Source organism: Coloeus monedula, assembly GCF_965178545.1.
Source record: "Coloeus monedula genome assembly, chromosome: 3".
In the NCBI taxonomy this organism is placed as follows: Eukaryota; Metazoa; Chordata; class Aves; order Passeriformes; family Corvidae; genus Coloeus; species Coloeus monedula.
In genome coordinates, this window is record NC_138783.1 from 55,926,754 (window position 1) to 55,943,384 (window position 16,631).

The 16,631-nt window shown below is 35.5% G+C and overlaps 1 protein-coding gene across 1 annotated transcript in view; it reads right to left on the minus strand.

Annotated features, from left to right (window-relative positions):
- LRCH1 (leucine rich repeats and calponin homology domain containing 1) overlaps positions 1–16,631 on the minus strand; it is a 118,020-nt gene that overhangs the window by 27,232 nt on the left and 74,157 nt on the right. The window contains exons 10-15 of the mRNA XM_082277950.1: positions 16,547–16,607; positions 15,407–15,493; positions 12,488–12,524; positions 11,647–11,760; positions 9,566–9,613; positions 8,267–8,339 (exon numbers count right to left, since the gene is read on the minus strand). Of these exons, the coding sequence (XP_082134076.1) occupies positions 8,267–8,339; positions 9,566–9,613; positions 11,647–11,760; positions 12,488–12,524; positions 15,407–15,493; positions 16,547–16,607 (420 nt within the window). The remainder of the gene's footprint in view (positions 1–8,266; positions 8,340–9,565; positions 9,614–11,646; positions 11,761–12,487; positions 12,525–15,406; positions 15,494–16,546; positions 16,608–16,631) is intronic.

The window sequence follows — 16,631 nt, forward strand, 5'->3', positions numbered from 1 at the left end:
ATTTTTGACTCTTTCAAAGAGTCAGTTTCTGCTTTTTGAATCCATGGTCAAGCCAGGTTATTATGTAATGCTGGTTCCAATAATTTTTTTAAAAAGTATTTTGCACAAGTGTCAAAAAGTTAGATGAGTAATAGTTAATAACATAGTATGTGCTCAACATACTACTGTCAAGGACAAACTGCCTTGTGAAAATTCTAATTTCTGCACTGAATTCCAATGCACATTTGTGCACTGTTAAGTGCACACCAGGGAATTCAGTGTACTGAGTACTTAGTGTGACAACATTATCCTTCAGGCAAAATAAAAAATGATTTAACCTGACTGTAAAGATAACAGACAAAAAGAAGGTTGGACTATGACAGGCAGAGATGAAGTCGGGCCAAAAGTTTATAGTTAGATTTCTCTTTGATTGACTTATTCAGTGTAAATTTAAGTTACAGAAATGCAATAGCCCCAATTAAAAAAATACGCAGTAAAACCAGTTTCTGCTGAAACACCCCAAGATAATAAACGCTAACATTTGCATTCGGCTTAAGATTTGAGTGACAGGAGGCATCTATCTGTTCCAAATGCACAAGCTAGTCTGTGCCACTCTTTTCATTTAGAAGATTAAAACCATAACAAATATAGGTTAGAACAGATGAAATTCTGCACTGATTGAAGCACCTCTAGGTTGCTCTCTTAGTACATTCATCAGTGAAATGTTAACTTAGCTTCACACCATCATGAACTAAATTCAGTTTTTACAACTTACCAGTATCAGAATTCTTATATTCCACACTCATTTCCGTTATGGAGCTGATTCCTTACATATGCTGCCTCTTATGGTCTTATAATCAAGAACACTGAGGCAAATAGCAAATATTGCCAACTAAAGTACCGAACTAAGAATGAAATACCCCTGTATTTGTGAAGGAGCTTCAGTCCTAAGTCTTGGGTGGTACAAGTGTGACTGCCAGAGTGGCATCTGAATGGTAAGACAGAACGTTTCCTTAAGCTAAATGTTTGCATTTATCACTCAGTATTTGTAGTCTTGGTTTCAATCTGATACTTTTGACAGTTTCAATACCTTTTAATACCTAAACACCCTTCTACTTTCAGGCAATTGGAAAAACATGGCCCACTTTGCATATAAGTGCTATGCCTCAGCATATTATGACAATAAAACCCTGGAGAAAAAACAAAACAAAAGCAGCAGTCTAATGTCTGATAGTCCACTAATGGACCTGACCTTCACTATTAGCATCTTACTAACAGTTTCTATTGGACAGAAATCACTATTTTTGCTTAGCTGATCGTTTCAGCTTTGTTTCTTTATGGATTCTTCTATTAAGCCAGTTATGCACCTGCACCAATAAATGCAGACGGAAGCAGGATATTTTAATAGTCAGTATCTTTCAAAAAATAATAAATAAAAAAGTGCAGAAGAGAGAGCAGCAAAATTAATTGTTATTTGAGTACAACTTTTATAAACTCTTTAAAATAAAGCAAGTAAATAAACCTACACTGAAAATAGTTCTTGGAATTAATATCATGGGAAAAGTTGTTTTGCCGGAGTTGAAAAGAGTGATGCTTCACTCGTTGATTTTTGACACTACATATTCCAGTGCCAATTAAAGTGCATCCTCTGAGGTATTTAGTCTTATAAACATCCCCTGGAAAGTACTGTCTTTTGTCCTTAGCCACATGGGGCATTCACCACATACTCATGTTTCTGAAAACATAAAATTAAGTAAATTATATATGGAACACCTACCATTGTCACTGTCTCCTTCAGATGGGATACTGTAGCTAAAGTTGTCCCATGTTTGTGCCTGTGTAAGTGTGTTGAAGGAGATAGGAGGAAAACTGAGGGATGGGTCTGCTGGAGGGGAGTGATAACCAGTCCAACCATGGTGGTAATAAGGACCGGAGTGGGGATAAAAGTGGGCAGCAGCATTTCATATATGGCATTAGGATTGTATGGTAATGGCAAAGATGTAATTAAGAGGTGATTAATACAAAATGCATAAATTTTGAGAAAAGAATGAAAGATGGTGCAGAATAAAAAGAACGAAAAGTTAAATGTTAGTACTTGCAAATCATACATTATATGTGCAGTTAAGGCTGTTAAGCTTAGCAAGATCATTGTAACCATAGCACTTCACACAACTTGTTACAACCAAGTTTTAAGAAAAAGTACCCATAGATTTTATATTAAAGCCTGATAAAAACCTTGACTCTGAATCAGAAGGTAAATATACCCGCTGTGAAGTTTCAATAAGGAAACTTTCACAGAATAAAAATTTTGAAAAATTTGTTTAACTATGTAATAGGAACACTTCTCACAAAAACAAAGAAAATTAACACATTCATCAGAAAATACTATTACACTACGATTTCCCAGCTGATTTTGGAAGTAGCAGCTACATTATCACTTGGATTCTCATTTTGTTGAAGGATGTTCAGTAAGTACATGTACCACAGATGTTTTCCTTTCATGTTAATTCACTTAATCATAAATGAAGCACTACTTTTTTTCTTGCTAACTCCCCCAGCAATAAATTCAAATCCACAATGGGTCCACCATGCTATGTAAGTACTGGTCCTCCACAACTTTTACAGGCCTCTCAGGGACAAGAACAGACATAGAATACCCTCAGAGGGTGATCCCGAGTTTGTACAACGAGCTTTGGCAAATCTGCACCATAGACAGTCTTCTAAGAAACACAACTTCATTAATTATTCGATTGGGCTCCCTGAAGCACACAAAACCGTACAATTCCACAGAAGCTGCAACAGTCTGCTGTAGACTATTCATCAGATAACTGTAAAAGCATGTCATGCCTACAGTTCGTGACCACCCATGAACTCATTATGGAGCTAAACTTGGACAGCAATACAGACCCTGTTCTCCCTACCTATCCTGCCGTCTCTCCTTTAACTAGTCACAACACCACCCCTTACTGTTCCTCACATCCTTCAGTGGAAATTTTTATTCCTTCCCCACCACATCTACTCTGCACTTCTGTCTTGTCTTGATTGTGGCCAAGATTTCTGCCCAAGCTTTCCTCAAACCTCCTATCCACAGTGTGTCAGAACTGGATACTAACACCCTTAAAATACCTCCTCCCTGAATTTCTTCATCCTTTCAAAGCTTCACACTGGTTTCCTACTTTATGACAGATTTAAATCTCTTTTCTGCCTTTCACAATAATGCTGCTCCTCAATGAATGCTTCCTGTATCTGATCACAATGTTCCCTACCACTTTTGCAAAAAAAATTAATAATTCACTCATTTCTTGTTCTTCTACATGTATCTCCACGTTTATCTATTGAATCCTGCACACAAGCAACAGCCATGTTCCTCAGACTAGAGATTACAAACTACCTCTGCTCTAAATGCTAAACCATAAACACAAATCAAGATTTCTGTGTAGATATAAAAGCAACTAAAACCACTTACTATTAGAAGAAAGTCCAAAGTAAAGTTTCAGTAAGCACAGAAAGTCCCTCTTTTCTACCATTCCAAACTAATATTCAGAAGGAACTTAATCATGTAGGATTTCTCCTTCCCACAATTTTGGAATCTGTATTAACATGATGGTAATTCAGACAGCGTCACATAAAGCTTCACTTTAAACTTCTTTTCAGAGTTCCACAGCTCTCTCTCTTCAGACTTTTCCCAGGGCTGGGTCACTGCTTCTGGCTATTGGGACACCAGATCAGCTAAACCTGGGAGTCGGCACAACTTAAACTCTGAGTAGAGTCAACACTGGGTAACAGAACACAGATTTATGGCAAAAGATAAACATTCTGACTCTGGTAGCAATTGGTATTCTCCATTATTTTCCAAAGTACACAGATAATGCCGTTAGGAAAGAAAACAAACAGAAGGAATAAATATCCAAAGATTAGAAAAACAGTAATGAGCACTCAAATGAGAGAAAAATACTGTCAAGTTTCAATGATATGTTCCAACTAACTTGAAATACAAGCATGTCTACTATAGATGTTAACATTGTGCTTCAAGTTCTCTACAGGTCACCCAAACTGAGGGCACTATATTCACAAGCAATGTTATGCTACGTAAACAGTTGCAAGGGAACAACTCCTCACTTCAGAATTCAAAGTGCTTTGTCACTTTGAGTTTTGTCAGTGCTTGTTTCAGCCTCTGACAGTATAAATTTTTTTGTCTGTGTTGCTGTCACTTCGTTCAGCAGAAACTAAGAAACACAGTGACCTAGAAATGGCACAGAACAAAAGCAAAAACTACTCTTGACTGCAAGATGTATTAGAAGCTACTCAGACTTGAAGGTCTGGCACATTAAAGACAGCATAACAAGACCTTTGCCAGCTCTCGATTTCAACAAATAGCACCACTCTTAACATTTTAATGAATTCATGGATGAAGGAGGGAGAATTTAAATTTATTAGCTATTTTGAGTGATTCCTTTTCAGAGAGCTAATGTACTTCCCAAGAGAAAAAGTAAGGCTTTAAGAAAATGGTTTCTTTTCAATGGTGTTTTTTAAGGTTTTCAAAATTAATGTGAATTTAAGAAGTCCCTACTCTCTCAAAATATTTAAAATACAGAAGGAAATAATCTGAAAAATTTAAAAATCCTCTACCTTTTTACCTTCAACGTAAACTTCTGACCCTTTGAAAAAATCTTTCAAGAAATCTAAACACATTCATTACCTTTCAAAACATTTTCTTTGGGTATTTTGGATTCTTTCTGTCAGCTGTCAGATATGAATTTTCACAATATTTTACCTAGCTTAAAAATGAAAGTACAAAAGGTCCTTCAGTCCTGAATACATACCAATATGTACTAACACACAAGTTTAAAACACTGTCATTTATCCTCTGGAAGCACTTACATTTGTGTGTGTACTTCAAAAAACTGTAATCTTTACCAGAAGTCTAGAACAGTTTACTTTCACCTTTCCAAGAGACATAAACCATTATGAAGCAATGCGGAGGAGGGAAAGTCAAATAGAAAGCAACATTCATTTTAAATAGATGAAAATAAACACAGTGAAAACAAACTCTCAAATTTCAGAAAAAAATATGGTTGCATATATTTTCATTGAAAATTTGCCACTATTTTTTCCATAGAGCATTATATGGATGCATTTTAGTTAGAACACTTCAATGTTCTTTTAATGTTGCACTTGGATTTATGAGATTTATAGAAGCAACTAATTCAAATGTAAGCTCTAACAAAGTTAAATAGTTAAAACTCATTAAGACTATTTAACTTCATTAAAGCTTACATTTTCAGTAAGTTTTAACATTTCCCCTAAGGCCATTAAGAACTGAAATGAAAAAACCTATTAAAATAAACTACAAACTAAGCTAAAAAGTTTCCTGGATCACAGAAATGCTGTACCTCTGCACTAGCTCAGGTCTATGACACTAAGGCAGCATATAATTAACAAGTACAAATTCCAGCCAGTGATAGAATGGTTCAAACGTACCAAACTTGCATAAAGTTTTAAAGGAAACACAAGGAAGAAACTACAGACCTTCCAAGCAAACCAGCTTGAAAAGGAAAAACATGCAGGCTGCACAAACAGCCCAGTATTGTCAGTCATGTACTACTTCTGTATGTAAATATTTCTTATGTGTTAGCAAAACAGCAGAAGATGAAATAATATGCTGCTTTACTATGCCTTTGCAAGGTTTCCTTCTTGCTTCATGGTGCTACATAGCTAATATACTATATTTTTATCTGAAACTGGATGCAATGTTTTACTATTGCTAAGTTCCCCTATCTTACCATGGTATAAATTTAAGGTAAGATGACTGAAACTAGATATGATCAGGTGAGAAACGGTGCAGTAATGGATCTTAGTGACTGTACCGTCTCATATGGCAAAGAAAATAAATTCATTATTATCAAGTTTATGCAACCACATGATGACCAAAAGACACTACAGCATTAGCATACTCAAATCTATTCAAATATATGAATTTCAATTAGTACAGTGCAGAAAACAGAAGGTTCTAACCAACTGACGGTGGCTATACACAACTGCAATATAATCAGGGGAAGTACTATAGGACTTGTGCACATCTGGTCTTGAATCATGTGACTTGGAGGTTTTCTTGCAAAGGACAGCAGACACTGCAACCCAGACTTTCTAGAAATTACCTCAAAAAAAGAGTCACTAGGATATTTTGCCCTGACCTATTCTAGTCATTAAGTATAGGAGATCTGGGCACAGATATGCCAAGATTCAGAAGTGCACGTTAAACTAACACTTGAACAAGAAGTCACGGTCTTGCATATTCTTCCACAAAGCAGCTTCCAGCGCCCAGCAGTGCTGGGGTGGGTCAGCCTGCTCTCGGGCTGAAACCATCAAATGTCAGGCACCAGAAGAGATCACTGAGATCTAGGTTACCTCCCCCTGGGTGGCTCCCAATCCTAAATTACCTCCCCCTGTTCCAGAAAGTTCTCCCTTTTTTAGTTATTACTTGGTTCCCTGTTATGACTCCTGCCTCCTTGTTTTCCCCATTTGTTCTGAAAAATTGTATCCTCCCCTCTGCTTGTACCCCATTGGTTGTTTTCCCTTTCTCTGCTTTGCTCCACCCCCCCATAAAGGGGCTAGCCGGCGTCTCCTCGTGGCTTCGCTGGTCCCTGGTCCCTCCTGCAAATAAACCTGTTGGAACCCACACCAGAAGCCCCTCCCGCCTTCTTTGCCTCCGGGCTAACGCGAGCCTATTCCACCAGCTGCCCGACGTGCTTCCTCTGAGGAGGAGCCAGCGCACGCACCCATCCCACGCTGATTCCACTGAGCCGTCCAGCGAGGACGCTGTGGGGGCCAACGCTGCGTCCCCTCTGCCCAAGGGCACGCCGGGGACTGTGCTGCGTTAACAGCAGCAGATTTCACTGTGGACTCAGAACACAGCCCACATCCTGTGAAAGCAGCAACACGGCATGGGCCCTTTTGCATTCACACATCTTTCCCTTAACAGTGATATTGCAATATTGCCACTGGACTACGCAATATTACTCAATGTTTTATTTAAAATGAATTGTGAAAGGACCCATTTGCTCATCGTTTAACCCATATTTTAAATACATGCAGAAATACCAACATTTCTAAATCATCAGGAACAAGACAGAGCCAGAGTTTAACATTCCAACAACCTAAGAAATGCACCTGAACAGATCTGTCTAACTGTATATCCTAACTACATCAGCAACTTGAACTATCTTCTTTCATAAAAAAAGATTTCTAGCACTTCAAAAAAAACCCAACAAAAACCAAATAAATCTATGGGTACAATTTCATAAACATTTTTTCAATGTTTTACAAGCAGTTTCACAAACTGCTGCCATTATTGCCAAGTATTTTGTTATGGAAACTACAAGCTTGTAGGGGTTTACCAGCACTTGATTAAAAGCATTTGTGGTGAATGAGAGAAACCAGAACTACAGTCTTAGGATGCTGAAAGATACTGAAAACCTAGAGCTACTCTTTAGAGGTGACATGACATGACTTAATATTGACTACCACAGCACACAGAAGATAAAAACAGAATTAAATCATGTGGCTAATCCTGTTTTTAAAGGAAGCTGTTACCCAAATTCTCAAATACATCTCTAAGTTTGGGAGTTGTTTTGTGTTACTTGCTTTTAGGTTTTGTTTGTTTTGTTTGTTTGTTTTGAAATAAACTGCTGCTTGTTAAAAGACTGGTGGTTATTCAGATAGAGTGCATTGCAAATTCATTGAACTCAGTTGCTGGCTTAAGTAAAGATCTAACCTTCCCAAAATGCTTGATCTTTACTCAACCGTAACTGCTGACAGACTCAATGAAGTGAAAAATTTCCAGAGCAACACAAGTGTTTTCCAAAATAGCCTAATTATTTGTTGAATAATACATTATTCAACAAAATATAAACATACCAATCAAGCAAAAAATCTTATTTCAGTTAGTATGTCAGCACAGATGATGAGTATGTAAATACATGCAAAATGTGTAGTTATATCCAAACACATATTTTTGTAAATATACATACATATAACTTTATAAAACACCCAATTTACTAGTAATGGATGAAAATTGATCCATATTTAATGCGACAAATAAATACTTCTTAGAAATTCTATCTTGGTTCAAAACTAGAAAACCTTAAAATGTTCTAAGCTTCTTCTAATTGTTGTACAGAAAATGTTACATTGCTTACTTCTTAACGGGGAAAAAATAGAGATAGCTAATAATAACAGAGACATAAAAAACCCAAACCAGTACACACAAATTGGTTTCCCACATTACCTGATCGTGGCTTCAGGCCAAAAGGTATTGTGGTGTTTGTAGTAGGAGACATTGTTGGACTTTTATCCTTATTCTGTGTAATTCAAGAACACAAATCAAAGTTAGACTAACACCCAGAATATAGCTCAGCATATCTGACTATGCAAAATGCAAAAGTTAAAAATACTGCATGCTACAACTAATCCACTACAATCTGATCACAATATAGTCCCAAACCTATGATAACCTCCCTTTTTTATTGTACTCTATTCCTCCGCTAGAAAAGATGCATTTCTGACAAAAGAGAGCAAGATATTCCCCCTAGTTATAAATAAGCTCAATTATTTCTCCGTTTTATCTTGTGTCATCACTTGGTTCCAAGCATACATTTTGCGGCAGAGTACATTAAGAAAAACAAAGCAAAGGCATGTTTTTTCCTTAGACACGTTTGTTTCTTTCACAGAATTAATTACCATTCTGCATGGTATTTTCCACGCAACACTGAATTTCTGTGTTAAAAATAGAAAACAGGAAATTAGGCATACGTGTCAGAGCAGGATTGCCCCTGACCCTGAACTAGGCTAAGAGTTGCAGCAGGAAGAATGGAGCAGCAACATACAGGAGAAGGGAAGGTATAATCATCATACCACCAATGGCAACACAGAAAGAGTCCTATGACCAAACTCCAGAAACCCATTTAAAAAGTGATTCCACTGGAGCTGGAAGCTATAGAAGTCCCATCACCAAGACTGATGGATGATGGCTGGGTGCTCATGAATTTGCAAGATGCTTATGCCCAATGCAGTATAGAGGGAGAAGCCCTATTTCTGCACAAAAGAAAAAAAATGATGGTATATAATCTCCATAAGGAGCTCCATATGGTTTTTACCTTTTTGATCTTACAATGAGATTCGCACCAAAAAGCTACAGGATCAATAGAATCAGATTCCTCTCTGAAAACTAATCAAGGACATAACACAACTATGCAAGAAGAAATTGCACTGGAATCAATAAAAAGCCTTGTTGAACAAGGAAGAATTAAAAAAAAACAAAAATGAAAAAAATGTGTCAGAATGAAGAAAACGTAAAAAAATTAACCGTTTTATACTAAACTGTATAACTCTGAAACAAGCTGATCAGAAAGTATATTTTCATACCCGAGTAAGTCTCTGAGATGCCAAGATTAAAACACATGCCAAACAAACTACATTTTCATTTCTGAGGAGCTCAGTCATATGTTCTGTGGAATTCAGTTATGTTTCATTTAGTCTATGAAACATTCATATAAAATATATAAGAGACAAACAAATGACATCTTACCTCATTGTGAGAGGTTTGCCCGCTTGTATTCCAAAGAATTAGATCATTCTGCATGTTTGGAAAGTTAAAAAATAAAAATAAAAAAAAAATTTCAGAAACTATATTAGTGATGTACAGAAATGGGACATTTTACTAATTATAGTCAGATACATATTAATACGTAGCTCTTTTTCACTGAAGCTATTCATTTGCATTAATAATAAATACTTTTATTGCTAGCTGAAGAACATTCTTTAAAAAGCATGTGGAAACTACTCACACAGATTTGTCATTAACTTTTTAGCTTCAATACTAAGGGATTATAGCTGCATTTATAAGATTTTAATGTTTGTTGGTTAAAATGCAGCATACTTTTTTTTTAATTAAACTACCACAAAAGTGTAATTTACAAATATAGATTTTCAATACAGATTTGAAGAGAGAAGTATTCTGTAAAACATTGAATTTATAATTGCAATACAACATACTTTTTGTTACCATTTCTGTTATAGTTACAGCAGAAAAATGTATACCACACTGATAAATATGAAATATAATCATTAATTCAGCATCAATCATAACTCAGTAGAAAGATAACTGGCATAAGTAAATTATAATTCAGCTCAGAACAATTTCCCTAGGGCAAATTTTTTTTAATTGACAAAAAATGGAAACAAAAGAGAGCACCTGGAACACTAGGTCCCAACAGTCACAGAGCTTTCCAAAAGTTAGCAAAATGGGAAGGAAGATTACACACCCATTTTGCTTCATGACCTTTCTTGGCTACTTTTCAAGATTAAAAAAAATTCTTCAGCCTTAGACATCTTTAGCTCAACCACTGTATTGCCTAGAATAAACAGAGAGGAATCTTACTCATCTGATCATAGCCAGTTCTACCTGGGGACTTGCATGCTCGACCACTTCTATTTTATTCTAGTCAGAATTTTGAATTTAAGATGAATTGAATTAATTTAGTAACACAAGCAGCGACGCAAGTGCTTACTATACTGCACAGAACACAGCATGATTAAAAACTTGCTCTTGCAGGACGTGTTTCCACTTCAGAGTGTGCCTAGTATTTTCACCTGCATAAGACGGTCCAGATCAGATCTCCACAAGTGTTCAGGAATATTTTGCTTCTTTTGGAGAGGTGAATTAGTGGTGTATCTTTGCTAAACAGTTCACAAAAATACGGAGACCACTTTGACACTGAATCAGCCTTATCTGTTAATCTCAACAATGAAGTAAAGCTGCTCCAGATAAAGTGTGGTAACCCAAATGTACAACAGTATAACAAAGGAGATTAACCAACTCCATTTTCTGATGTTTTAAAGAAAAATTAAGATTAACAAAGTCACAAATTTATCACAGGAGTATTTGATATTATGATGATGACTATATAAGAATATTTGAAAAGCATTAAGATAAACAAAAAAACACCTATTTCTGGATACAACAGATAATATTAAGGTACTGCCAATATAGACAGCATCTTCTGTAATTTTGTTCTCACAGTCTGCTTGCAAAGTGCAGTCACAAAATCCCCATACAGCAAGTTCTGAAGTAATAAAAAATGCCCCAAATATTTAGGGTTTCTTTGTAGTTCCTAATTTCTGGATCATTACAGTGTACAAATCTTAAAATATTTTTGAAACTTTAAAACTATCATCTCAACCTATATACAGTCTGTTTGCAATATTAAATACAATTAAAAAAACCTGCTGTTAATATAAACTTAGAAGCGTATATAACTACAAGAATATTTGGGGTGAGAGGGGAAGAGGAATCAGGTATTTCATTTTCTTGCTTTGAGATGACATTTTTTTTTTCCAGGGGAATGCAACCCCTGCAACTACTACCCTTTTTATTGGATAAAAATACTTTTATTGAATGTATTACATAAGTTCTTTCCAAAGGGATAGGTCTTAATCAACTTTCCATTTACAGTCAAACCTTGAGACTTGTGCTAAGGCAAAAAAAAAAAAAAATTAAGCCAAATCCCCACAATGGGCCTAAACCCATTATCCCCACACACAAATTGACAGAATGCAATGATCCATTCCAAATGTTTCCACATTTATTGCATCTGGACACCTCCATACCTGGCTCAATGACCATTTTTCACCCTGTTCACAAGTTCTTGCTTCAGGCTTCGCTTTCTCCATAATCAACTCTCTCGTCCTCTGGAATTCCAGTTCCTCTTCAGGATTTTCTCTCTGTAACATAAATAACTCTTCTGTCTGTACTGCTGGAAATAGAACTTTTTTTTGGTTTTTTTTTTTTTTTTTGTTTTGTTTTTTTGCATAATGTTACCTTGAAGTATTTCTTAAAAATACTGTGATAAAAAGCAGACACAGGAGTAAGCAGATACTATAGAAGTGCAGTTCCAGCACTAACAGGTGAATGATGTAAATCTAAAACAACTATTTCATAAAATACATCAGTTCACCAGATACAGAACAAAAAATAAGCAACATACATCACACTGTAAAACTCAAAACCCATACTTTAACTACACTTTCTGTAACTATAGTGACAGTACTCTGGAAAAACACTAACTTTTACTTTCCAAAATATTTTGGGGTTATACTCAATGAATATATGTTTTCCTATGACAAAAGTGGAGATAATGGGGTCAAATGGTAGATAATGATGCATAGCTGAACTGGCACACAGGGAGAGAAGGCTCAGAAACTAAAATGCAAAAGTAGCTGATAAACACAGAAAAATTTTACATATACACACACAGAGACAAAAAAACCCAACCACCCAACAAAAAACCCAGAACAATTCCATAAATATGTTAAAGAAGAATTAGTTTTGTCCTTCAGCCTACTTACTTTTTGCCTTCCCTACTTGGCAGATTACTAATTGATGAAAATGTGGGCTCATTTTCTGTCTTTCCCCCCAGAATATTCTGTAATAATACACTCATTAACATACCTGACCAAGAGAAGACATGTCCATCTGTATTTGACCACTATGTATAAAGACAAAGGCAAATATGTAATTCATTGTGTAGCAACTTGAACATCATGCATCTAACAAATTTTTTTTTTTCTAAAGAAGGTAACAAACTTTACTGTAGACTCCTAAAATTCTAAAACTGTTGCTGGTTCCCTGGGATACAGATTCACAGCACTGCTCTCTGAAATACCCATACTTAATCTGCAAGGTTTGAAATAAAAATGTTGCTCTGGGCTATAGCTTTAGTAACCATTCTGTTCAGTATTTAATTTCAAACAAATGGATACACAAAGTACTGTTATAGTTATCATTTTCACCTGTTCAGTGTCATCCCTTAAGAGCTTTTGGAAATGCCTCTTGATGCTTCAGTTCAGTCAAAGCAACATTCATGGTTTCATCTGCAAAGTATCACCCTGAGCAAATGGCTTGTAACAAAACAACAGGACCTGTTTACTGCCAACAACCATGTCATTATCTAGAAGCCAGCAGATTTCTGTATCTAACCTCTAGAACCCAGTATTCAAATGGAAGCCACAGCCCTGCCTATATATCCCCACTTGATTTACACTGGCTGAAAATAAAGCAGTGAAACAGAAAATGAAAGAAAGCAGGAAATACAGGAACGCAAATATAGAAATAAAATGCAAACATCAAAAATACTGAAAAAGGTTGAATCTGAAATCTTCTACCTTCCCAGAAATGAAATGCCGTCTATGTGCAATAGGGTATGAAGATTTTAAATTCTGCAGAACACTAAACCAACAGTAACTGGACAAGCATTTTACAAGTTTGATAATCACACCCACTAGCAACAACAGCTTGAAAGAATTCCAGGCAGTGCACATTAGGTGTGCCAGCATCACCAACTGCTTCAGCCCCTACAGTGTTTTCTCTAACTCCTAAAGGACCTTCAGTGTGAGATAAGAACAGTCCTGGATAGAGTTAGTTCTTTCAACCAGGTTACCTTGACTAAGCCACCAAAGTTATATGGATGCACAAAAAAAAGTTACAACGTATAGGTGTAAGTTAAAAGCAAATGCCAGTTTTGTGCATCTTAAGCTAAGCGGCAGCAGAAGCATTTAAATTCCTTTCTGAAACTGGATAAACAAAATAAACTCTTCAGTGTGAAAAAAAAATTTTCACACTGCTTTATATAAAGCAAGTATATAACAAAATGCCATAAAAACCCATAATTAAAAAAAAAAAAAAATGAGGAACCTATGGCTCAGAGGACTGAAAGTCTATAGCATCATTTGACAAGTACTGGGCACTCAGATGTATCATGCTGCTTAAGTCTGGATGCTAATATACAGGAGGCGTATATCAAAAAGCCTATATGGTACTCAGAAAATTAAAAATAAATGCTCATATTTTAAGGTTAGAAGAAGAAAGTGCAGCCACAAAGGCCCCAACACACTATAAAAACAGCAGTAGAGAAATATGGAAATACATTACATGATTAGACACTTCTAAAAGTAATTTTTCAAATTTACTATAGTGTACTAATGAAAGTACATCTGTGTGTGAACAAAAAACAGATTTTCTGTATTTTATTGACCTTCTTAATTTAATAGAATTACCTAAATATGTAGGAAATACTAGGGCAATGTCTGGAAACATAAAACCAAAATGACAAAATTTATCAGGCTAACGACTAAAATATTTTTGCTTTTTTCCAAAACAAACATTTTCATTTTTTAACTACAACACTCTTCCAACACAGCAATAAGCCTCATATGAGATGCAGAAGCAATGGTACTAGGAAGCTAAAGGAACTAAAGAAATTTCCTAGTTATCTATTTCCTAATTTTATGACATTTTATTAAACAAAAATACTTTTGATCCAAGTATTTAGTATATGATTCAAGAATTCAAGTATTCTTTACATGATGCAAAATAAAGCCAGCTAACCATCTCTCTAGAAATACTAACAGGAATCAATTTCTGTCCTAAAAGTACAAAAGTCTGCTAGGTGAAAAAAGGGATCAAAATAGGCATTTAAAGTAAAGAACAGTGTAGTCATAAAAGCAAGCAGCTATCAAGGGAGGAAAGAGAACCAAGTATACTTAAGGCTGAAGTGACAAGGAGGTTTCTAATCTTCAGAGAAATGAAGCTGTAAACCAGCTACCTCATAGAAGTAAGAATTAAAATGAGTTTTGAAATGAACTTAATTTCTGAAGGTGATTACACTAAGAAAAGCAATAGCAAGCATCTGGACAGACAGAACTACAGACCCCACTATTGTCAGACTTTTCCAGTAGGGCAAGCACTTGTTTTCTTTTAAATACGTATTCCTTTGTCTAGCCACAGTTCCAAAGCCATTTTATGTGACTTTGGCCTCTTAAAATTAGCATCTAAATTGTAAAATCTTGCCATCTGTCATCAGGGGAAATCTAAATAACTTTCTTTGCCTCTTCCTCTTTCTCCTTTGGATTTCAGAAAACTAAAGAAACTCCACCATTAATTCAGGCACCTTCTTTATGTGCTTCATTGAATTGGCATGAAGATGGGCCGGAAGTCCTTCTCATTCCAACAATATATACCAAGCATGACTAAGAGGAAAATTTATAGTCCCTAAAAGAAATGTGACAATCCTAGACAAAACATCAGAGCATCACAGTAGTGTACATGAGATGAATGGTTAAGGGGTGTCCCCACTTCTGATTTTAGGTTTCTTTTATACCTTCTTAATTTACTGGGAATCTTGTCTGGATACTCGAGAGAGAACGTGAGTTTCCTTCTTAACTACCTTGCACACACTGGTATGATAACGAAGCACTTGGTAACTTCAGAGAGCTTCCAGTTGTCAGTTAAAAGAGAACTCTAATGTAATTCACAAAAAATTTTAAAATATATTACATTATAATATTATTATATCAGCTATTGTAAGCATACCTGTTGGAATCTTGTAATAAATCTACTGCTTCTCTTAGTTGTTCTATCATTGCTATATCAATAGTTTGTTCTTCTGATAAATTTATTCTATAACAGAAAACAAAAACATTCAAAAAAAAGGTACAACAGCAATTATCACGGGTAGTCTGAATGTCAGTGTGTGAGCTCCACCTTCCAACGGGCATGCAAAAACTATAAGGGGAAAAACAGCCTCTCTGCACACTGGTATGTGCTGAATTTATGGAAAGAGCTTCTTCTGAAAAAACTCTCCAACACTTTGTTCTTAACAAAGCCCCTCAATCTAATACGTACATAAATAAATGTGATGAAGTAAAACTTTTAGCATTCAATTAAACAGAATGACTTCTAAAACTGAAAATTTATTTACCAATATCTGACTCTTAAATGCACTCATCCCATGTATTGTTTCAGCATGAATGGTAAATATAATGAATTTTTATAAGGGCCAGCTTGCTTTCTTTTGCTTTTCAACATTTGTAATTATTTTTGGGGAGTAGAAATATAACCTCCATTACTTCTGCCAATAAGGCTCTTTCAGAAACTACTTATTCTTTCCTCCCTTCAGGTTTGGGTCTTTTTTTTTATATCATATAGGACTACACTGTTCTGATGAGTGACAGCTTCACAGTACAGTCATGTTGAACTCCCTTTCCTTATGCACTCATTTCAGCAACTGATGTTCACTTGTTCTACTCTGGAATTAAATATCTATAAACTAATGATTGCTTCAATGTTAAAATTATGACAAGTAAGAAAAAAAATTAGGTATGTTTTCTAATTAAATGGACTTTTAAAATGTACATTAGATTTAGATCTTACACGTTTTGATGATCTTTTTTCAGCAATGCCTAAATAAACAAAATATCAAAATACCTAATAAAAAAGATTGCATTCTACATAGATAAAAATTATTGGGGCATAAAAAATAATTAGTTGTAATATAACATCCATTCTGTTCGTCAATAAAATGTAAAACACTGAGCACTCACAAAGTGCAAGGTTATGCTATTGCCATGCCTCCAAATCTATAAAATTATTAAACACCAAAGTAATACCAGTCCTGGTCAAACTAACTAAATGACATAGCTAATTATTTATAGATACATAAAAAATACTCACATTTCGTCTGCTTGCCATTGCGTGTCCTCTTCTATTCTCAATAATTCATCACACTCTGCTGCTCTGCTCTGTAAGCAGACAAAGT